Source organism: Sinohyriopsis cumingii, chromosome 6, assembly GCF_028554795.1.
Source record: "Sinohyriopsis cumingii isolate HCF-2022 chromosome 6, ASM2855479v2, whole genome shotgun sequence".
In the NCBI taxonomy this organism is placed as follows: domain Eukaryota; kingdom Metazoa; phylum Mollusca; class Bivalvia; order Unionida; family Unionidae; genus Sinohyriopsis; species Sinohyriopsis cumingii.
This window is the reverse complement of record NC_142966.1, coordinates 35455931-35482061: the sequence shown is the minus strand read 5'-3', so window position 1 is coordinate 35482061 and position 26131 is coordinate 35455931. Positions and strand designations below refer to the sequence as shown.

At 37.1% G+C, this 26131-nt stretch overlaps 1 protein-coding gene across 1 annotated transcript in view; it reads right to left on the bottom strand.

Annotated features, from left to right (window-relative positions):
* The window catches only part of LOC149796710 (uncharacterized), a 79643-nt gene extending 58412 nt beyond the window's left edge, over positions 1-21231 (bottom strand). Inside the window, exons 1-2 of the mRNA XM_089961340.1 lie at positions 20644-21231; positions 3937-4267 (exon numbers count right to left, since the gene is read on the bottom strand). Of these exons, the coding sequence (XP_089817466.1) occupies positions 3937-4267; positions 20644-20722 (410 nt within the window). The 5' untranslated portion in view covers positions 20723-21231. The remainder of the gene's footprint in view (positions 1-3936; positions 4268-20643) is intronic.
* Positions 21232-26131: the final 4900 nt, after the last annotated feature.

The following is a 26131-nucleotide window of genomic DNA, read 5'->3' as shown; positions in this document are numbered from 1 at the left end:
CGAATGAGTTATGAGCAGAAAAATATGTGTTATGCTCGCAGATTAGCTGTTGAATTATTGTGGTGTTTGGAAATATAAATAAATTCATTGACTCTCAAGAAATTGTTACAAAATCTGCACACATAAAAAGAACGCAGTTCAGTCTTTCTGATAGTATCTGTATTTGTAATTTATAAGTTGATATTGCCTTAGCGTGTCTTGTTGAAGATGTCCAGATTTGGTTGTCGCATATAGAAGAAACTGCCAGGTTGCCCATCGTCAAGGTAAAATGGGCAGAAGATTGTCTACTATCTACCATATCGAGAAGTATCTAAAGGGGACAGTACAAAGTTATAATGAAGAAATTGCAATAGGGGAGCATACAAACGACATTAATGAAATTGCATTAAAGACATTTAAATTAATGATAATTTAGCAGACCGCACCGGTAGCATAAGTGTTTAGAGCTTCCGCCTCAGATGCGGGAGGTCGTGGGTTCAAACTCCGGCCGAGTCATGGCTAAGACTTCTAAACATGGTACTAGCAGCTGCCTCCCTTGGCGTGCATCATTAAGAGGTTAGTGATAGAACTAGTCGGCCTGGTGTCAGGATAATTTGACTGGATGGGACATGATGCTACATGTCTGCGGCATGAAGCCCCAGTGATAGACATCATTATAAACTGCCATACTGCAGACATTGTAGCAATATGACTGCGACATTGTTAAAGATACGTTAAAATCTAAATCACACGCGCGCACACCGCTCAACTGAACGTGTGACATGGTTCTCGCTCGATGTATTCTGTTGAAAACAGGGGCCTCGAGTGGTCCAGTGGTCTAACACGCTTACCATTAACGAATCACTGTCACCTCACCTATTTCTGCTTAGGTTCGAGTCTCAGATTTGGCCAATGTGGATATGTGAGAAAGCTTACCAGTAGCTTCTCGTAGGTCAGTGTTTTTTTCCGGGAGGTTTACCGGGTTCTTCCTCCACCATTAGTATTGGGCTATCGTATGCTGAAAAAAGGTGTTAACACAACAACAACATATATTGGAGACATCATATATTTAAACGTATCAAAATAAATAACTAAATAGTAAATAAATAAGTAGATAAATTTGAATGCATGCCTTTTAATTTCAGCTTCTATAAGTCTGATAAGTCTACGTCTGATAAGTTCACAAGGACACTTGTTTGGCAAACCACTTGTTGTCCATAATTATTGTGACAAACGTTCACGATTAAACCAACTAACTACAGATTACAGACAAGGACATTTATTCTAGGGAGATTTATCGTCATATTCCTTCGATTGAATACCATTGATTGATTGATTTTTAGCGGAACATGAAAGGCTACTTAATGCCGAGGAATGAAAAACCAAGGTAGCCGAAATGTTCTATTCTCGTATGGAATCGAACTTGTAACCCAATGATTCTGAGTTCGCCACGCTAACGACTGAGAGACCGCATACACTAGTCAGCTCGGTTATTTGTCTAAAATACAGACTTTGCCAATAAATTAGCAAATGTATTGTCTGTGCGAAACAATCAGACCCAGAGAGAAAGAAATTATTTCAAGGCGAATCAGCTAGAATATTTTAATTGGGAGAGAAATGTTTAACTCCAGCCTCACCTCATTCCAACTCACTGCACCCCTTCTTCAAGGCCATATTCCAGAAGCGTTATAGCAATTTATAGCAGGTCATACATATCTTTTTTTCATGTTTTCATCCACTTTCATATTTGTTATTGTGTAAGAGCTCGAAGTGTCATATAATTGAGTCGTATACTTTTTTGAGGTTTTCAACCATATTCGGTTTTATTGCCATACTCTGGTCATGTATCCTGTTTTTCATTATTGGCAAACGCTTTCCATATTTAGCAAAGGGTGTAGAGGCTAAACGAAACACCGGTTGTACAGTTAAAACGAAACGAAAGAAAACCTACATTTATATATTTGAGACAAATTCATTTAACTCTTTCAAAGGATATCAAAATTGTCCCAGTATTTAGTACAAGCTTAGTAAAATGATGCACGTGCCTCAGTCGATTCTTATTTTACTTTCCAAATACAAATGTGGCATGCAACCCACGTTTGGCAAGGATTATCAGACGAAATCATGTCATAAGCCTGAGGGTCGGGAGGTCGTGTTCATAACCAATAATAATAATAATAATAATAATAATAATAATAATAATAATATTATTATTATTATAATTATTATTATTATTATTATTATTATTATTATTATTATTATTATTATTAATACTAGTATTAAACGAGATAACACAATTGGCAATGAAAGACCCATCTGCCGTTTCATCCTTATTCACAAGTTATGTTATTAAGTTTAGGGTCTCAGCGAAAAACAAGGCCGTGAACTACTGATGTAGAGATTTGAAATTCCTTGAATTGATTTGCAGTGTTTATTTTGGGTGGAGGGTGTGAATCTTATTTCGCTGATCGGTAATTCTATTTTCACGTAGATATTTAGTAATCCTTAAGAAGACTCATCCTATTTGGTCAGTCAAAGATGAGGGGAGTTATAAAATAAGGAGACTTGAAAAATTAGAGGAGCTCTGACGCGAACCGATGGGAGGTCATGTTATGTTGACTCTTTAACTCACCAACCAATGTAAAACTTTGAGGTTTACAAAAGTGAATCACGTCATTCAGATCATATTTCTAACGATGACTATCCCTAACATGAAATGAATAGACAGGTCACACAAAAAACACTGTGGACAGATAATTCTAAAGATAACCGAACATTAATATTTAGGTTTGCCTGCATGAGCTGCTTGTTATTATGTATGCCTAAAACTAGCGATTAAACATGACCTTTTGTAAATGTTCTGTGTGATAGTTTCAATTATATTAGATTAAATTACCAAATGTTTTAAACTTCTGGGAATATATATGTTTAATAAGTATCGATTCATTATTTTAAAAATCATTTTCTCATATAGGTTAAAGAAAGAATGAATGCTTGTGTTACGGTTGAATTTTCTATCTTTCTTTTTATAAAATGCAATTTGGGGCCCCGAGTGGCCGAGTGGTCGAAAGCGCTCTCCGTTACGGATCACTGCTGTCTCACCTCTGCCTATGTCGGTTCGAGTCTAGGATTCGGCCAGTGTGGATATGTGAGAAAGCTTACCAGTAGCTTCTGGTGGGTCGGTGGTTCTTCCCGGGCATTTCCCGGGTTCTTCCTCCACCATGAATACTGGCCGCCATGCATAGCCTATCGTGTGCTGAAAAATGGCATTAAACTTCACAACAACAGCAACAATAAAATGCAATTTATATTGATATAAATTAAATTTGTATTATCCCAAAAATTAGATTGATTTTATTCTCAGTAAATACTAGTGTTTAACATTGTTGCAAAATAGTAAGGATCTCTGCTATATGTCACGCAAGGTAAACATTTTAGTCAGAACAACTGCACGTATTAGTAACTATTTTTACACCATACGTGGTTAATAACTCATAACAATGTCTGATAATTGAACATGCATTAGCATCATGCGTTGGCTGGAAATGTATACAGACGAGAGTGGTCATAAGGTCTGGAGTCAGGTGGCATGATATTTATCAACTTGACTAACCAGTTGTGGGAAATGAAAGGCCTTTACGGGACATAAGTGTGCGCTTAGAAATGAATAAATACGCAACACAGATAACTATATAACATTTACATCATATAAAGTACATACATTTTATTTGCATGAACCTTAGTTTTAGCTTTGGCCTATGCGTAATGCACGTGATTTTGCCATCTATGTAAATAGGTACATCAAATTCAAGTAGATTTTGTTTCTCATCTTACGCATGAAAGTAAAACGTTTCTAAGCGACCCCTATATCTTGAGCAAAAGCGTATAATTAAACGTTATCAAGATTAAACTGTATGTGAGTTTTTAAATTCACCGGAAAATTGCATGTAAAATTACCTGCTTGCGCCATACTGAATGACTCTAAATTTATTGTGTTGTTCTTCTAGCAAGCACGTTCTGTTATACAGCAAGAATTTTTCTGAACACTTCTCGATTGACGACGTTGCTCTGTTGTTGATTCGTCGCGTGTTCTGGTCACATGGTATCCGGTTGACCTGACGCTGGCTCCAGATATGACTTCTTTGAACGAATATTTCCTGCTTCTCTTTCAGCTTGGGAGAATTCCGGAGACTCAACCACCACATTTTAGTGTTCCAAGGCAAAGGCTCTCCGAATTCGTCCAACTCGCTTTGGAGGTAGTCGGGAAACACGCATTCACTCAGTGCACCTAAAAGTTAAACAACATAAATAATGGAAGAAAATTCCCTATGTCAGCACAAATATATTGTAGTCTGTTCACCGAGTAAAAGAATTCAACACTCATGTGAAGGGAACGAGTAGAGAATTGAGGGGACATGTTTGCAAAATGTTGGGATAATTGAAATGAGAAAAAACTAAATGCACAAAACGGGGAGGATTCAGCTCCAGTGAAAGAAAATGGCAAATCTATACTTTCAAATTTAATTCGTAACTACGCATGTCGTGTCGATATTTTGAAAGTTGAAGAGTATTCAGTTTTGTCAATCACTCATCATTTTACTGCATTTCTGTGAAGGAGATTTTTAATGTCGTGGAGTCTAATACAGCATTTGTCTCCAATGATTAACAAAAAAAAAGTGTGCCCTAAAACGTGAAAAGAAAGGCTTCGGTAATAAAAAGTGCATTTTGTGAGGTAATACTGCCATTTGATTTATGCCGCGTTATGGCTGTCAAATCTCTTTGACTGAATTTGATATGTGTGTGTGTGTGTGTGTGTGAGAGAGAGAGAGAGAGAGAGAGAGAGATTACTTGTGTCTACTAGATATAAAATTGCGAGCAAGACAACACACGCCATTTTTAGACGCATATTATCTGATACGCTGTAGTGTTAAACCAAATGTAAATAATGTTCAACTGTTATTTAAAGTTTCATGTAATTAATGACGGCCATGACCATTACCAAAGTTAAACCAAAAATGTAAATAAAAAATACGTTGTAAAGGACGCTTAACGAGACAAGTTAACCATATCACAATACACGTTTTATCCTTAATCAGTGTGTTGAGCAGGTTTGTGAAATGCCATTCATCTTCTTACACCTACTAACACTTATAAATCAAATTTTATTAAACACAGCTTTATGAGTATTTGTGTATATTTCACGTTAAAAATAAAATAGTAATTTCTGGATTTCTTTCCTTTTTAAGTACTTGCCGTTATTTGATGGATTCTTTCTTGAGACAAGTTAATCATGTATTAATTTTGAACTTATCACATGTAAGGAAGAATTAATTTACCGCTAAAGAAATTATATAATTCACATGCATACACATTTGTTTTATTTAACATGCATCTTATAAATATAGTGTGCGTAAGATTAGTAAATACAAAACTATATAAACAATTATTGAAATGTAGACCAGTATAAAACGCATACATTCCTGCCATTATCACCAACGATCTTTGCTGCAGTAAGATAAAGGGAGTTAATTCAGTTCGTCTCGAAGTACATCTATGGAGCCAACGTATTTCTATACTTGTATTTAGGTCTTATATCATAAATACGTCAATAGCCATATCAACGAAAAGCGGCAAAACTGCTTTTGAATTCAATAAGCACTAATATAATTTCTTAGATTTGGAATATGACTTAACGAAAGTAACGACGAGTCACAATTACTAAAGTTGACAAGAACTGACCTTGAAAGTAAACTGGAAAGACTTCACCATCTTTCGATTTGTAGACTCCAGTGACTATTCCTTGTAGCACAAGCGTATTTCGTAGCCTCATTACCAAATATTTGTCAAAAGCAAAACTTCCCAAATCAGTTCCTTTCAAAACTTTATACATGTAAGACCTCCGTTTATAAACAAATATAATATCATTAATGGACAAGTCCACTATTAATACACGTGTACTTTAGATTTGTGTCGAACGGTTATGTTCTATTTTGTATGTTTGTATGTATTTTCTATTTATTGATGTTCTTTTTGTTCCTAATTTAATATATGTCTTTGACTGTCTGGAAGTTGCAAAGCAAATTGTTAAATATTTCTCTCTCTGTCATGTTCTCTATATTTGTAAATAAACTCTTGTTATGGCGAACAAAAAATGATTGATTGATTCATGTGAGCACGCATCAACACAAAATTGCAATCTCATTGTCTGCGAATGATGAAGCATCACGATTTATAAAGCACAGAAACTGAATCTTACTGACATATTCTTCCCGATAACGCCTTCCTTCAATATTAATTGTTCTTTATCCATATTTGTTTACTTATTCAGTCATTTTTATTTACTAATCCTTTGACCAATCGTCAATAGAATAATAGAAAATCATTTGATATTATGGATGTCAGTCTCAGTCGAATAACGCTCCACGTGCTTGTCATAGTTTGTTGTATTTTTATTGCTTCCATAGATACATGATCGTGTTTTTTCCCCACTAACATTTAGCGAAGCGATGATTGTCATAATTTATCTTTGCATACATGGTGACAGCCGAGGACGATTGTTCTCAATTTTTCCGTATTGGATGGAATCCAATGTGTATATAAAAGGAATTAAATGAGGCAATGGGAACAAGTCTCGGCTAGAAACAAAGCCATCCCAAGGACTTTATCTCATAGTATGAGTATATTTCCATGACCATTGTAGTCAATATTTTTAACAGGAGAGTTGGGGTTTGTTTTCTACTTCTGTTAACATTACATTAGTAACACTATTTTCGTTTTTTGCTGATTATTCACACGAATGAAACACACAACATATCAATGATTATTCACACGAATGAAACAACATATCACTGATTATTCACAGGAAGACTCACACACACGTAATATATCAATGATTATTCACATGAATGAAGCACACACAATATCGTTGAATATTCAGACAAATAAAATACACACAAGATTTCAATCATTATTCACACCAATCGAACAAAAATAAATGTCAACGATTATTCACACGAATAACACACACAAAATATCAATGATTATTCACACGAATAAAACAAACAATATATCAATTATTATTCACCCGAATAAAACATACACAAGATATCAAGATATCAAATGAATGAAACACACAATATGTCAATGTTTATTCACACCAATGAAACACACAAGATAACAAAGATTATCCTCACGAAGAAAACTCATACTATATCAATGATTATTCACATAAATGCAACACACACACGATATCATTCATTATTTAGACGAATTAAACACACAAACGATATCATTGATTGGTCACACGACAGAAACTCAAACAAGAGCTCAATCATTATTCACACCAGCGAAACAAACACAAGGTAACAATCATTATTTACATGAATAAAACACGCACACAAGATATCATTGATTATTTACATGAAGAAGAAAAACACACACAAGATCACATTGGTTATTTACACGAATGAAGCACGCAAAATATATATCAGTCTTAAAATGAGAACCATAACATTTCGTGAATTTGAGGTTTATAAACTGTGTTCAGGAATATAAACCAGGTGTTATCAAAACTGCCTACCAGTTACCGTATTTAAATTGAACCAGACAAGATGAAGGCATACGTGACGTGAAGTCGCACGTGAGGTGAAGACATACATACACCTTTCACGATTAAGATATATACTACAGATTACTTTAATTTCCAAAATTTTCTTAGAAATCATAACAAATTCTTCTCATAAGGTCCAGTTTCGTTAATAGGTTTTCGTTTAGTAATAACTGCAAATGCACGTATTTACAATTTTCAAGTGGACGTGGAGCCCTTCTCACAATAACACTCAATTAGAAAAGCTTTTATTTGTACTCGATTATTTTTTATTAGTAGGGTTTACCTTCTTGAAAAGTTTGTTTCAATGTTACTTATAGTAGTGCTGCACATTGCTCTGTCTTGACTCTTGTCGAAAGACAATCATTCAGTATCATATGGCTATTTTGGCACAACTTGGGTAGTTATACCCTTAGCATGAATTTTAACAGCACAGTAAGGTAACTAACCAAAACATTGATCAATGAAGAAAACACGTTGGATGTGTAGGTTTTTACAACGACCGTTGTTTTGTTTGTTCGTTCTTTAAAAAGCCTTTCCCCATTTCGCTACATCGGTGTGTTAAAAGTCAACGATTCCATTATATCAAAGTCATATAGGGTTCCAATTATATTAAACAAAACCAAAACATATAAAATAAAAATGCAGTCAGTTTAATACGTATTCAAACAAGGATAAAATCAAGACTCATGAACAAATATCATTGAAGTATCTCTAGAAGGTTTCAAGATTCATATAAAGGAAATTGAAATAAGTATACATTTATGACGTACAATATTCAAAATGGTATGAATTTGTGAATGTCATTGAACCATATTTGAAAACGAGCCTTAAACATAACCATCATACATTTAAAACGACCCAACTAAGAAAGAATAAACGCTGCGCATATAAAATTGTAGAACAGGACAAAGCTTGTACATATAGTGACCGGGGAAGAAATGTATACTATCACTGAACGTTTATTGTGTATTCTAGTTTGACAGTTAGAACAGAAAATATGCAGAGATGCAATACGGAAACGGGCGGAATTTGACTATGCAGCATAAAATACACTCACGAATATATAACTGATGGGCAGACTTGACTCGTTAGCATTGGCCGGCAGCCAGTCTAGGAGAAGGAAAAGTCTGACTCCAAAACCCGGGCAGATAAAGCTCTTTAGCCTTGTCAGGCACTTCGTTTAGGAGAAGAAACATTGATTCCACACCCACCAAGTCTCAGCCATTGGATATCTTTGGGAGAAGGAGAGGCTGTTGTGGATATCTCTGGGAGAAGGAAAGGCTATTGAAGTAAACCCAGACAGAAAATCCGGAGTGGAGCCCCTAAGGCGGCTGAATGTCAACTGCGACTCCCTTCCAGAAGCTTCTGCATCCGAACTAGTGCCAAATGTCACGCTCAGCATTCCTTTGGACTTCAACAGCAAGGACGAGAGGAGGATACTGACGTCTGTGCAGCCAATGATCTCGATAATCCACCTCCAGGCTTGCGCCCTGAAGAGGTCATTCCAGTCTCGCTACTAAGCGAGGTAACAACACGGAAGCTGACGGTTTACGGGTTATAAATCCAACCCGATTGGCGTAGGGAATGGGCGAAACGGGTCAGCTTCGACGGTGGGAAGGATCATCGTGCCCCACTAGCTGACTACCGACCGCATCAAGCCGGGCATCCCACGGTCAGCAAGGTGTTCACCCGACATCGTCTGCCTGTTCCGGTGGGTGTCTGGAACTTAGTGTGTTGCTCAGCATGACAAGAAGATGGTAATTCCACGCCAGACTAAAGACACAAGAAACCAATAAAGAAGACTCCAGCTCTTCGATTCGCAAGCTGGAACGTGTGCACCATGTGCACATGCATCTCTGACGACCTCAGAGAAGTGGACGACACAAGGAAGACGGCCATCATCGATAGAGAACTCACCAGACTATATATCAGCATAGCTGCCCTCCAGGAAACCAGGCTTGCCTCTAGCGGCTCCCTCCGAGAGACAAATTACACCTTCTTTTGGAAGGGTCGAGAACCAGGGGATCCCCGCCAGCACGGAGTGGGCTTTGCCACCAAAAACAACCTCCTGGCCTCGGTTGAGCCTCCTACAGGGGGCACTGAGCGTCTGTTGTCCATCCGCCTTACCACTGCTGCAGGTCCTGTCAACATCCTCAGTGTCTACGACCCCATCCTCGCGTCTTCAGAAGACACAAAGAATCAGTTATATGGACAACTGGACGAATAGATCAAAGGATGGCTCAAAGACGAACTACTATTCCTCCTCGGCGACTTTAATGCCAGAGTAGGTGCGGACCACGAGTCATAGCCTACCTGCCACGAACATCATGGCACTGGAAAGACCAACGAAAACGGCCAGAGACTGCTGAGGTTGTGCACCTACCATGACCCGTGCGTCCCAAACACCTTCTTCAAGTGTAAACCACAACACAAAGTACCATGGAAACACCCCATATCTCATTGCTGGCACCAGCTCGACTTGGTCATCACCAGGCGCTCTGACCTTAACAGCGTCCTCTCCACCAGAACCTACCACAGTGCAGACTGCGACTTCGACCACGCCCTCGAGAGCAGCAGTGTGCACCTACAGCCACACACAAACTACACCGCTCAAAACCAAAAGGACGCCCTCGCATGAACATTGCGCAGATGCCAGTCCCCACCAAGGTGGTGAATAGGAGTCCACCCTGGACCAGGCTCTCAAGGACCTGCCAGAGCACAATGTCACAGCCAGGTTGAACGCTATGAAGGGTGCCATCTGCAGCACAGACATGTCCATGTTTGGCAAGAAGGAACGGTCCAGCCAGGACTGGTTCGACTCACACCTATCAAGAATGGAACCAATAGTTGAAGACAAACAAAAAGCCTTCATATCTTACAAAAAGTGACCTAATGAACGGACGCCTCTCAGAAGGGCCCGAAGCAACACCCAACGCATCGACAGACAGTGCGCGAATGAGTACAGATAACAACTATGTGAAGGAATCCAGCACAGTGCCGTATCCGGAAACATCCAAGCTAAACTAAAACACTTGTGTGTTCATTAGTATTTTCAAGACTGGATTATTGTAACTTAATTCTGTCTGGTTTATATCAATATCTGCCCCAGAAACTTCAAAAAGTTCAAAACACAACTACTCGGATCATACTTAGAGTACCACGATCAAAGCACACCTGCCGCTGCTATGTACCCTAAACTGGCTATTCATTCGATCCAGAATAAAAACACAAAATTTGTTCTCTATGCTATGTTTCACTGCCGGACTCTAGTCCAACATACCTATCCGACCTCACCCATGTGTACATACCAGCAAGATACTTACGCTCCTCTTTTGACAATCGTATACTCATTATTCCCACTATGAAAAGAAAGTCATATGGACAGCATTCTTTTGCATACCAGGGCCCAACAACATGGAACGAATTGCCCACTGAACTTAAACACAAAGACAGTGATCACATTCAAGAGTGCTCTCAAAACTTACTTATTTCGACTGCAAGAACAAACTTAAAGACCTAATAATGTTTCCTACCTTAAATATTAGCAGCATGTTTTTTTTTTCTTTTAATTTTTCTAATTTCATGGTGTTTGTTTTTGTAATCATATCATTATATGTATTTTATCTTATATGTGTTGTCTAATGTTGTAAAGCGCTTAGAGCTTCTAAAGATTAGGCGCTATACAAAGTCCTCATTATTATTATTATTATTATTATTATTATTATTATTATTATTATTATTATTATTATTATTATTATTATTATTATTATATACAGTGGCATCAAGAAGGCTCTAAGCACTACAGTGAATGGGGTCGCCTTCCTGAAATCTCTGACGGGAGAGAAGATCACTGACCGTGATTAACAGATGGCCAGATGGGTGGAGCGCTACTCAGAGCTATACTCCCGAGAAACGTCAGTCACCGATGCGCCTATTAGCAGCATAAAGAAATTGCCCAACATGGAGGAGCTCGACAAAGCAATCGACTCTCTCCCAAAGGATAAAGCACCAGGTTGTGAAAGCATCCCGCCCGAACCTATCAAACGTGGAAACCAGCTTTGCTTCAGCCGCTGTATGAGCTACTTTGCTTATGCTGGAAGGAAGGAGCAGTCCCCCAAGACATGCACGACACCACGATTGTGACCCCTTACAAAAACAAGGGCGACCGCAGTGACTGTAATAATTACAGACGGATCCCGCTCCTGAGCATCGTTGGCAAAGTGTATGTTCGCATCATCCTCAACAGGCTGCATCTGCTGGCGGGCCGTGTGTACCCGCAATCCCAGTGAGGCTTTAGAGCAGACAGGTCGACGACATACATGATCTTCTCCCAACGACAACTCCAAGAAACGAGCAGAGAGCAAGGTCATCCACTCTACATGATGTTCATCGACCTCACCAAGGCCTTTGACCTGGTCAGCAGGAAGGGCCTTTGTGAACTTTTCAGTAATATCGGTTGCCCCATACAACCCCGCAGCATGATAATCTCTTTCCATGCCGATATGAAGGAAACAGTTCTGTATGATGTATTATCATCAGCATCCTTCCCAATCAACAGCGATGTGAAGCAGGGCTGCGTGCTGCAGCCAACCCTTTTCGGGTTATTCTTCTCCTTGCTGCTGTCCTACGCCTTCGACTCGTCCACTGATGGCGTATACCTTCAATCCAGGTCCGATGGGAGGCTGTTTACCTGGCACGAAGACCAAAGTGAGGTCGGTGCTTATCAGGAAATGCTTTTTTCAGATGACGCGGCTCTTGTGGCCCACACCGAGGACGCTCTCCAGAGACCGTTTCGCTGATGCCTGCAAGCAGTTTGGTCTCATCATCAGCGTAGAAAAGACAAACGTCAGCGTGCAAGATATCACCATTGCCCCTTCCATCATAATTGACTGTGTCACCCTGGAAGCAGTAAGCAACTTTACTACCTGAGGTCAACCATCAGTAACACTCTCTCGCTAGATGTGGAGCTGGACAGAAGGCATGAAAAAGCAAACACCATCATGGCACGACTAACGGAGAGGGTATGGGAAAACAACGCGGTGACAGAGCACAACAAGATCCAAGTCTACCAGGCCTGCGTTCTCAGCACCCTTCTATATGTAAGTGAAACCCGGAGCACCTACATGAGGCAAGAGCACCGGCTCAGCTCCTTCCAAATACTGTGCCTAAAACGCATCCTGAAAATCAGCTGGCAAGACCGTGTCCCACACAGCCAGGTCTTGCAGCGTGCAAGTCCACCCAGCATGTACTCCATGCTACGCAAACGACGCCTTTGATGGCTGCGACACGTCCGACGCATGTAGAATGGGAGTCTGCCAAACGACATCCTAAAATGGACAGCTGTCCACGGGCACCAGAAGAGTCGGACGACCCTCACTCCGTTTGAAGGATGCGTACAAGAGGGAGACGAAGGCATGCGACATATCACCCGACGATTGGGAAGTGCTGACCGAGGACCGAGGCACCTGGAGGCTGACGTTAAACAAGGGCATAGCAGTCGCTGCTGCGAAGAGAGGCAAGATGGCGGCAGATAAACATGAGAGAAAGAAGAGCGCGGCAGCAGCCCCAGTAACTCAGAATTCCCAGTATGTATGCATCAACTGCAATAGAGACTGTCACTTGCGCATAAGCACACCACAGCATATGATGCCAACATCCCAGAGACAGACGACACTCCAATATATATATATATATATATATATATATATATATATATATATATATATATATATATATATATATATATATATATATATATATATATATATATATATTAGTCGCCATGAGGAAGCTCAAACGTACCTTTTCCTGAATGGGTTTAGTGCAAAAGCGTTTTTATAAACGTAAATGGTAAAGACGGCAGATTTATTTTTTATCGGGCTCCAAACTACCGATCTATGTATCATATATTTTCTATTTAAGGACTACATACTTATTACAATTCGTTATTTGGGTTATCAATATCATTTTAAGTTTATAAGTCATATTGCTTGTCGAATAATAGTTACTATTATCATACACATAACTCAGTGTCCTCTCCCTTCAAGGATTCCAGCTGGCAAATATACCGGATACTTGATATGTTTTTTATATCTGTTTGGTAAAGTTGGGAAAATAGGTAGCACTTTTCAAAAAACGATTTGTATTTTGAAATTCTATATCGCGCGCATGAAATTTTGGAGTTACGAAGGAATCAATTGTCAAGCAAGCGAATAGATTGACCCAGATTTCTTACATGATTTATTCCTTCATTGCTACAGTTGGATCCATGACTACAAGCTTGTTATGAGTCTTATTGTATCACCCAATTAGTATTGATCAAACTTCAACTTTTTTTAAAATTTAATTTTGACTAAAATATCATTCAAATCTATAGAGATCTACTATACCTTTCCAATACACATGTTTTCTTGTCTGAGTAAGTCATAAAGCATTCAGTTATTTCCTCTTGCAGCAAATCCCCAACATTCATGTTGCAAAACTATTTTCTTTCATCAAACTGTGTAATTCAGAGATTTGCTCTTTAAAGATTTTCTTAAAGCTTTGTGTATCTCACCTGCCTTGTTAGTTTCCACGTTTTTGCCTCAGTCTCAATTTGCAAATATATTTATCACATTAAAATTGTAATATGTGTCATATTCATATATGCCTGCATGTAAAACATATCTGTCTGCCACTGGTCGTTGAATGACAGATGTAAACTCTTTTATAGGGGAATTCCTTTCTAGATCGCGTGTGTCACATTGAATTATTGACTAAATCATGACGGAATGTTTAAGAATACATTTCATTTAGCAATTCTTTAAACTCATTGTTTTTCATTTTCATTTTGCTTTGTTCCCATATGATATGAAAGCAGCTAAATTTTCTTGATGGTAGGTATCTTAAATAATATTCTTTATCTTTGTCTGCAAAGTTTCCAGTGCGAGTCATTTAAACGAAATCAAAGTATCCTGAGAATATTTCATGTTTATAAATCTCCATTGAGTGCTATCAACAAACCACAAGACACTTATCCTCAAACAGTCTGTTAAAAGTTCTGAATATTTTGTTAAAACCTTTATGTTTCTTTGAATCTGTCAATACATTTAATACCGATCGCCCGACAAAATAACGTCTATAAAATGATTTGCAATAGTGAGTTTTAATATTTATTTTAAATGTCTCTGTATACGCGATGGAACAAAAACGAAAAAGACAACCAAAAAACAGCTGATACATTAATGGTCAGGGAACCTTACACATACTCTAAAGTTGATTAATAATTGGACCTGATACGAAATAAAATATATGCAGATAAATAAAAGAAAATTTTAAGCGAAATCTCATCGCCGGCTGTTTGTTTATGTAATATTTCTAGACACGAAAATATCCATGAATTAAATTAGTTGTTGGACACTGAAGAAATTAGAATCAAATAAAAGAAACAAAGGAGTAAGCAGGAGATATTCAGGTCAGAACTATTAGAATCTCAGGGATAATATACTAACATGTGAATTTAGTATTTACCCCATGTTTATTCTGTATATGGTATCCAAGAATGTAAATTATAAATGTCACCTTTGTCATCGCATATTCTTTTTGGTTGCAAATTAAAAAGGTTAGGTGTCAGCATCATTGCACTGATGTCTTTAACGCACACAACATAGATTTTGAATGGTTTCTTTCCTACAGTTAACATATAATGGCAACCAAATACATTTTCATACAACGCGTCATTTCTGCGAAAATTCAATTGCAAAGGAACTGCTTCTAAAAGACATAGTTAAATGAAAACACGCCTAAACTAAAACCCCAGGTATTATGGAAAGACTGACACAGTGACGTACTCTGTAAACATATGTCAAAGTAGACGGGAAGCTTTAGCAAACAGCATCATTTAGAAAGACCTTTTTGGCATTGAGCGCAATGTCAAAAGCTGTTAATTATTCCTGAGCTATGATTAATGTTCTCTGATAGCAGTGTTCAAAAGAAGTGACGAAATACATAATTTATTGCACCAAGTCTTAAAATTGTATTTAGGTTTTTGGGATGGTATTTCCATAAAAATAATCTGCCCTGCCCAGTCAGCCTCAAAATATTTAAAATTCACAAAACGATTTTCATTGAACACATTATGAGGGACAAATATACGGATTCTCCGCAAAGTGTGTTTGTGTGTGTGTGTGTGTGTGTGTGTGTGTGTGTACATATATAAATTGTATTCATATATGCTCATGAATTTGGCATTATGATATAACTCTTAATTAATAACATTAATTAGTCAGAGGTACATAAATAATTTAAGTTTTTCATTTCTTTTATAGGATTTAGGTTTCTATTGTTAAATCGCTTGGTTTAAATTCCCAAAACTTTGATGACCATCTGCGAGACAGTTGTCATCTTGTTGTGCAATTTCCATGAACAAGTACAAACGTCAGTTTGTTAAGGAATTGGACTGAAAAGACGATAATTAAAACATTTGTTTTTATCTAAACCTTATATCTATCTATCTATCTATCTATCTATCTCTCTTTCTCTCTCTCTCTATCTATCTATCTATCTATCTATCTATCTATCTATCTATCTATATATATATATATATATATATATATATATATATATATATATATATATATATATATATATATATATATATATATATGAAGAGAGAGAGAGAGAGAGAGAGAGATGTACATACACACAAGGGGATCATAGTGTTCTATCCTTGGTTCCATCTTGCGTATGCGTGATAATATGGATTAAATTATTATCTATTTAGACAGAATATTATTAATTCAGGCGCCTTGCATGTACTCACCAACCCCGGTGAAAACGCTGAAACTTGTAATATGTGGTTTAATTAGTGCGATTCTAGCAAATTCAGAAACGTTTTATTACCTACACCTAAAATAGGTCTTGCTGTCTTTTGGAACAGTCATCAAAAAGGAAAAAGATATTAAAAAAGTACAGGCTGCTATAACATTTATCAATTATTATATATTACTAGTATCATTGAGTTTTCGAACCTAAACTTTTAATATTTTAGAAACAATTTTAAATAAAGTACTGCACGTGTTTAAGAATACTTCTAAAATGAAGATTTAGATGAATCTAATGCACAATTTATTTTAGGAAATCCAATGGACTCAATTTCGCATTTAAAATGAATTATGGCATCTGTAATATTCGTTGTTATATGAAGACAGTTCTATCTGTATAATATAATTGAACGTAGACATGCAATATTAATTTATGATTATTTCTTATGTCAAACAGTGCCTTTTCAGCTGGTTAAGATAGAATTTGACAAGATACAATAAAATACAATTTGCATCGATTTTATCTGAAACAATGCGAATCAATCATTTTTATATGTTACTGATTGAAATATTGCGGCGATTAAAATGACAGCACCTGGTCCATTTAAAATATAACGTCAGGATGGGAGTATGGATCACAGCTGCGTTTATTTTGTATCTTTGCTTTGAGTGCATGTTGAAAAGCCTTTATCTTAGATTTGAGTACATGTTGAAAAGCCTTTATCTTTGCCTTGAGTACATGTTGAAAAGCCTTTATCTTTGCCTTGAGTACATGTTGAAAAGCCTTTATCTTTGCCTTGAGTACATTTTGAAAAGCCTTTATCTTTGCCTTGAGTACATGTTGAAAAGCCTTTATCTTTGCCTTGAGTACATGTTGAAAAGCCTTTATCTTTGCCTTGAGTACATTTTGAAAAGCCTTTATCTTTGCCTTGAGTACATGTTGAAAAGCCTTTATCTTTGCCTTGAGTACATGTGGAAAAGCCTTTATCTTTGCCTTGAGTACATGTTGAAAAGCCTTTATCTTTGCCTTGAGTACATTTTGAAAAGCCTTTATCTTTGCCTTGAGTACATGTTGAAAAGCCTTTATCTTTGCCTTGAGTACATGTTGAAAAGCCTTTATCTTTGCCTTGAGTACATGTGGAAAAGCCTTTATCTTTGCCTTGAGTACATGTTGAAAAGCCTTTATCTTTGCCTTGAGTACATTTTGAAAAGCCTTTATCTTTGCCTTGAGTACATGTTGAAAAGCCTTTATCTTTGCCTTGAGTACATTTTGAAAAGGCTTTATGCAGAAAACGATTGTACCAACTGACTGTAATCATACATAATCATTCTAGTATAGACACCATTTTATGACCATTATTATACAAGGCAAAGGGTTAAACTCGCGTTCTACCAATTTAATTTAGGGACACCCACTCACCCACCATTGTTCCATCCCCTTTCGCCCCCCCCCCCGCATTATGACACAAACATATATTATGAATTAAAAACAGGAACGTAAAGCAACGACACTAGTGCAGATTCAATGTGACTTGATTGTGAGATTTAACGAAAATATAAAGATATGTTCGTGTAAACATTCTAACTCTAATGAAATATATTAAAAAGCTTCATCGGAACAATGACTGAACACAACTCTGTTAAAAACTGTAACGGACATTGTAACACATCGGGCAATCATAAGAGTATTAGATAATGTAAAATGTAAAGAACAAAGGAAAACAAAAACAGATTAAGAAAAGCAGTCAATGCATTTCACAGGTGTGTAAATAATTAAGTTATTCGAAAGTTTGAAAGTATAAACATATATAAACAGGATGAAATGCAGAAAAATATATACAGCATATAATCGCTTTTACGACGAGTCCAACTGCATACCGCACAGACTCAGATCTGCAGGCGCATTAAGCGCCGGCAGATCTGGGTCTGTGCAGTTTATTAGGAGTAATCAATCGAATAAACAACACTGATGAGAAGCGCACTGTGCCACGATAGATCAGGGTCTTTGTTATTTGCAGTTTGAAAGACTTATAAGCGAGTAAATACAGTATGTCTTAATTATAATTGACTGGAGGGGGGTCAGGTCCCTAAGTATTTTTACTTACACCTGAAGGCCTTTATGCTTCAATAAACCAGATCAAACCTTCACAAGCTGCATATTTAAAAAAAAAATCCATTCACTGTGTATTATGGAGAATATTTGACAAGCATGAAAAGAGTTCATAAAAAAAAATAATAATATTCGTGCTTTGTTTCCAGTCAGCAATAGAATGTGCTTGATATGGCGACTGAACAGGTTCTAGCCATATCAAAATCATTCTTTTCAAAACAGGTATATAGTTTTGTGTATGTGTCACACAGCAGTTCCCATTGACAATGCCTAATTTACATTAAATCTTTTCAGCAACCAAGACGTTAAGTGAACTACTGCCGCCTTTCTGCCTGATTCGGTTTTCTTCAGTTAATGTAAAAATGTTTATATAATAACATGGGAATAGAAACTGAACAGAGACACTAACGACAAGTAGATCGAATACTAATAAGAAACGAAGAACACATTATACTGCTGGATTTTAGTAGACGTGGTAGAGAGGGATGTAGGTTAGTTATGAAACATTGATTTCTTGTTATAGGCTTCATATGGAAACTTAATAAAAAGAAAAATTATTTAGAAAAATAGTAGATAATGCATAGATGGCAAATGGAAAAAGGAAAAATGAACAAAAAATGTATCCCTTTAATTCTGGATCAACAACATGTATAATGAATGCACATGAACTACACATCATAGATCTAAAACATTTTATATAAGAAAATATTTCTAGCCAAAAACAGATGTTCTCAATTTTTGCTAATGTTTGAACGTTTTAAAGCAAGAAAATATGTGCAATTATCTGCAGAAGGACTAGTTCTTTTAGCGTACATCTTAATGCAATTAGAAAAAAATAAATGACCAGTAAAATTCTATAATTGCCTAAAAGTTGATTCCAATTACACACTGCATCGACCCAGATCTACAGTCACACAATGCACTGGCACATCCATCCGAATATGTGCAGTTCGTTCAGGGTAAGCAGCAGAACAAACAACATAGACCGTGATCAGCCGGTGCATGATGTTGCTTTTTTCAGTAGGTCTCGTCTTGTAAACGAGTGCAGACGGTAACATTATCACCTGCATTCGACCGCAAAATTATTAGTGGGTTAATTTTATTTCGCCTGTACAACGAATCTGGATATATTGGCAAGAAATTAAATAATTTGACCTAAGGTTACGTGGATTAATTTTATTTACAAGTATAGCACTTTCCGCCCTCTCTGATGTGGTAAGAAACTAGATTGTGTACTAGAGGAGTTTTAATTGCAGGTTCGTCATGTGGGTGTATCTCCTACGCACGAATGCTTATACCAACTTCTATTTTCCATTATTTTTTTGTGGGGATCTGTGCATGTTCGAGGGGGCATAGGGGTGGTGCGCGTAGACATGGCGATTCGCAATAAGCCACGGAACTGGGATAGCTGTATCCAACCCTATGAAAAGAGCCATGTGACTTGCAGTACTATTTTAATTTGACAAAGATATTTAATTCTAAGGAAATAACAAGTAAATCAAATTTAATTCTAAGTAAATAAAACGTATATCAAAGCATAACGAGGATGGATATACCGGCAAGAAGAAATTTCGAAACTTGACATAAAGTTACAAATGTTAATTTTGTTTATACTCATTTCAGCCTTGAAAACAGCTTATTTTTAAATTAAATATTCTGTAAACGAATCACTGCTACATATGTTGTGTGTGTATATACAATATATATATATCACATGAAATTTTGAAAAAAGATCTGTCACTTTTTAAGTAAAACGTTTATAATATCCAGATTTCACCAAATAAACATAAAGGCAAAAGAGCAAAGAAACAAAATGATTAGAAGCAAATCTTTCTAATAAAACTAAAGTCGAAAAATATGTTATCCGCAGTCATTTTTAAAACTAATGATCCCGTCTTGTATCTTTATCATAGTTGGTCATACTAATTCATTACCTGTAACTTGTCTGAGACTGAGCCAATCCTCTCTGAACAGTTAAAAACACCTATTTTTAAATATCTTTTAATTTAAAGTTTGTGCAATGGTACAAGCATCAATATGACCATGTTCTATCACCTGTCGTATTATAAGCATACGAAACGGGAAAATGTGACATTGTTCACGGCAGGAGACAAATTAGAGGGTGTTTTCGACATATCACTTACCTGTCGCCAATGAGACAAGCAGCCAGGAGATGATCAGTTGTTGGTAGTTGAATTTATGCCTAGTCTTTTTCGTATCCATGTCATATACAAAAGTATGCTCATTATTTATATCCCCTTTCCTCGTACAGGAACATAATATCTGTTATGGAATATTCTTGATAAAAGATAATCACTTATTGGCAGACCAGTTCTTAAATATCTTTCCCGATACACAACAACACTTTTCTCCCGCTACTAGAATAAGCTAACACTGATCGCAGGTAATCCAACTCGTCTGAATGCATCAGTTCACTGAACAAAATATCGTTTCTCCGAAACCTAAATACTGCAAGGCAAATACAACCTCCGATAAGTCCTGCACTATCCTTGTCTGATTCTTGTGGTTTCTATAATCCTTAGAAAACTGTAGACTTTGGTAGTTAATCGAAACCTCTCATCATTCGTACCTTTTCTCTCGCGCTAGTTGCCCTGAAAAAAATTGGAAGAAATGAATATAGTCACGTCAACGGATCATATTTGTGCCATGCGTATATTCGATAAAAGCATAATATTTCTGTGGCTCTGTTGATCGATCTTTCAGTACATCAAGTTAAAAAATAAAGTTACAAATTCAACGATGGAAATATACAGATAATTGCCAATTGAATTCATTTCCTGCCTCAATACGTGTTGTCCATTTATTGCGATTGTTCAGGAGCAGAAGACAAGAATGAGGAGCGATATTCACGCACACAAAGCGCGTGTTCCATGATAATCGATGCTTGGAGAGTCATATAGTACCACATTAGTTAGCAAAACGATCCTTACATGTAAGTGGTAAAAATATAACTGACGATCATCTGGCTTAAACTTACTAAATTCACAGGTGGCCTAGTGAATGTAGATGCAATTAGACATAGAGCCCGCACATAGGAGGAGGGGGGGGGGAGGGGCAAATGCCCACGATTTCACCTCTTAACATCTTTTGCCTACATCCGTAAAGCGTAATAGCTGACCACACGCTCGCCTTTACGAACACTGATATCTCACCTCTGTCTCCGTGGGTTCGAGTCTCGGGCTCGGCCAATTTAGGTATGTAAAAAAGCTTCGAGTGGGTCGGTGGTTCATACCGGTTTTTCCCGGATTCTATCTTCACCAGTTATACTGTCCACCATGTATTTTCTCTCTTGCGCTGAGAAATGCAGTTAAACCCCAAAACATCTATCTATCTATCTTTCTATTTACCTACCTACCTACCTATTTATTTATTGTTTTAAATATTTTTTATTTATTTATACTGCGGTATTTGTGAACTTGCTGCGATACATACAACGGTCTACAGCAATTATTCAAGAGACCAACAATTTAATTTTATGAAGCATGAGCCTGTTCTCTTTTATTTTCACATTTCCTTCTCTCAGACGCCTGTGAAAATATCGTGTTCTGATTTAAAACAAAATAACAACATATTATATTTTTCTGAGAAAAACAATATCTTGTGATCAAAGAAAAAAGATATCTCGGCTCGAAAAAAAATCCCCCCCCCAAAAAAAAAAAAGAATGGTCCGTACTGGAACGTATAGTTTATGAATTGCTATGTGTGTTTTAACTATTGCATAAACAGTCATCTAAAACAACCTAAAGGAGGATTAAGCTTACAATAAATCTGACACCATGTGAAAGACATTGTGTTCACATTAGAGGGCTGGTTGATAAATATATTGTGCTGACACTAAATCCTACAATTTGCTAACTACACTAATGTTATGGTAGGCAGGGAAATTTGGAGTGGGAGGCTAACACCCGGGGCAAGATGATTATCAGAGAGAAGAGGAAAAGATAAAACACGTTGACTCAACGAATAAGAAAACATTTAACGGACTAGAGAAATTACTTAAACTTTAAACAGAAAATATCTGCTACCTTGAAAATCTTAGGATCGTTCTTAGTCTTGCAAAGGAATTAATGCGCTTAACACAGGCATATTAACATACACTAATAAATAAAGAGAAAAAGGACATTCGTGTTTCATATTTTCCCCGAAATTGTTCCAAAAGTTGGATTTGGCCGCATTATCGTTCGCGAAATCCAACCGCTCCGGTGGCCTAGTAGTTAGAGCATCCGCCTCGGATGCGGCAGGTCGTGGGTTCGATCCCCGGCTGAGTCATATCAAAGACTTACAAAAATGGTACTAACAGGTGCCTCGCTTGGCGCTCAAAATTAAGAGGTTAGTGTTAGCACTGGTCGGTCTGGTTTCAGGATAATGTGACTGGGTGGGACATCATACTACATGTCTGCGGCACGATGCTCCAGTGCTAGAAATCACTATAAACTGCCACACTGCAGATATCGTATGACTGAAAAATTGTTAAAGCTACGTGAAAAAGTCCAAATCACACACGCACATGCCAAATCCCATTTTGCCGCCATTTTGGCATATTTGACACGTGTCAAACATGAAATACAAAGTTAATAAAAATTATTATATTTGTGAGGTTTAAAATTAATTTATGACAATACAACTATTTCGAGGAAAAAAAATCGAATTATGTTACGATTAAAGATGAAAACATTATACTGATAATAAATTCGGAATACTCGGAGATTTCCGTACCTTCCTGACTTACGGAAACTTCCGAAGTACCGTTACATTGCAAAGGTAACTGGGTACTGACCAACGGAAATAAATACATAAATAAATAAATATGGAGGCTTGCCGAACTTCCTTTAGTTGAAAAATGTACTCAACGAATAGCATATCAAGGATGCGGCGTACATGACATGCATATATTTTATCTTTTACACATACAAATACACATACCAGCATTTGAAAACCTTATTAAGATTGACTAAAGGCAACTATGAGTCGACGTAGTTAGTGACCTTTTGCCGCCTGCCACAACCCTCCTTGCAAGCTGACAAATTGCTCCATTTCGTTTTGCTTTTACTGAGATTCTAGTTTCATTCATAAGGATTAAATAAGTATAAGTTATTATATGCTCATTGTTTTACCCGTTAACTTTACATTGTCAGAATCGTTCAATATTACCCGATACTGAACTCGCGCGACAATACACATATATCATTCACGTGCATAAAGGAACTACTTTCTATTGTAAACAAACAATGGACGCAGACGCCAGCACTTTTGATTTGTACACAAATCATGTACACTCGCGTAAGAGGCTCTTTACCTTGTGGTTGTTTAAATTTGTTTCTGAATGAGCTAAAACATGTTTCGTGGACTGCAAGAAAACCCAGCTGTTTTAGCACATTCTGCGTTGATACAATGTTACGGATTTAACCTAGCTACATTATATAAAAGACGTAAGATAAAGTCCTTACAAATAACATACAAGTGACAAGTCATATACTCTCTTCTTTAGCTGGTGATAAGAAAGGCAAAATAAAATATACTTACAGTTTTACATCCTGAATTTCCTCAAAATGTATTTTTTTAATTCTGCAAATCCGAATTACATGAGCCATGTCATAGGTTTTCAATCTGGATTACACATTTCGAAATTGTGTTGAAATGTCGATGATAAGTGCAATTGCATCCTCCTTACTGCACTCAAAATGAAATAAGCATTAAATTTCATAGCGTCTTTTTGATAATTGTAATTGAAAGACTTCATATTTTTCCCACATTATGATTTCAAACATTCAATGACAGAAACAGAAACACATTTGCAGATGTAAACACGCTTCTTCCGCGCCACTTCAATCCGATGTATTTCATGTATAATTCGCACAGACGAATCCAGTCCAAAATCACAAACTTTCGTCGAATCGAAACAAAATAGCAAAATATATTCATTCCAGATCACATGGAAGAGCTGTTGCAATGCGCATTCATTCACAATGTGACTGCAAATTTCAATTTTAACTAGACACGCCATTTTCTTTCGAAAGTTATGTCGAGCGCGCGACCAAGTTCAAATTTATCTGGGCGGAGTTATGTGCGAATTAATAATGATGTCATTGTGTAATGACAAATCTGCGCTTGTGTATTTAGTTTCGAATACGGTATTCATTCATTTACGTTGTTTCTTGTAGTGTATTTTGTTTATATAATTAAACCTTAGGTAGAATTGAAAAATGAGCATATATTAAAATGGTTACTGCATTTGTATGGGAAAATATGAACTCGTTTTGTCGGAAGAATATACTGCACTCCCAAAGTCGTACAGTATTCCATCCCAAAACGAGTTCATATTTTCCCATACAAATGCAGTAACCTATAAATATACTTATGACTTATTAATATGAAAGATGGTTTAAATAACGAAAATCGAGCACTACAAACACGGCATGGTTAGCTTATTGAATACTGCGAACGTGCAGCCAGTCACTTAACGACGAATATATCTGAACGAGTGGGGAATATCAACTGAGCGAAATGATGAACCCACAAAAGGTAGTTCAAACATTTAAATTTATTTACAAATTACAAGTCATTATTATGCGTTATTTAACAGACCATTAAATATTTAACTCCCATCTCTCTCTTTCCCTTCTCCGTAGGTTGTGTTTTATTACGAAATCTTACAATCATTCACTGGTCAAGATACATATGTTGTCGCGTGACAATGCAAAACATCCGTTCCTCTCGTTAATTCAGAGAGAGAGAGAGAGAGAGAGAGAGAGAGAGAGAGAGAGAGACAGACAGACAGAGATATGTCTGCAAAGAAGACGGTGTACCCCTTTATTGATGATGCTAGCGAGGGATTTTGATTTTTATGGTATATGGACATTTTCAGTACAGAATAGCCTATACATGACATCCAGGATAGTTGGTGGTGGAAGGACCCTGAAAAAACCACTGACTCCTAGGCCGGATCAGTTCAGGTGTTGGTGTGAGGTTCAAATATTTCAAATGGGCCCTAATTGTCGAAAGAGCACCACAGCAAAAGTCTTTGTTTATATTTACCCAAAGTGTCTATACTATCCAATAAACACACACAATAATAGAACAACGTTCCAATTTAAGTTATAATGACAAAGGACTGGACGTTTTTGTATGTGTGTACGTTTTGGGGTTTTCTTTAGCCGGGGGATGGTGGGCGGGAAACTCCTCCCCCACCCCCATTCGTCCTTGGACCCATGTGAAAGCTTTTTCACACCCACATTGGTAAAGTAGAAACTCGAACTCACGCGGGTAGAAGTGAAATGTGTGAGCCAATGATGAAGAAGTGCGGCTTTGACCACTCGGCGATGGAATATGTAACTTGTGATCATAAATTGGTATGACGCATACTATAAATCTAAATAATATAAACAAGCGTGGAGATCAGAAGTCAAAATGTCAAAATAAGATGTTCCGGGAGTTTGATAGTTCGCATAATTGTGGCACTATTATTGTTGTGTAGAAGACCGGAACAGATACGGGGACAGAATTAGCGTCCCTTAGATACACACACACACACACACACACACACGTGCACACACACGAAACAACCGGAATACTACCTGAAAAGTATGTTTTCTTCACAGTTAGATGGTTAAA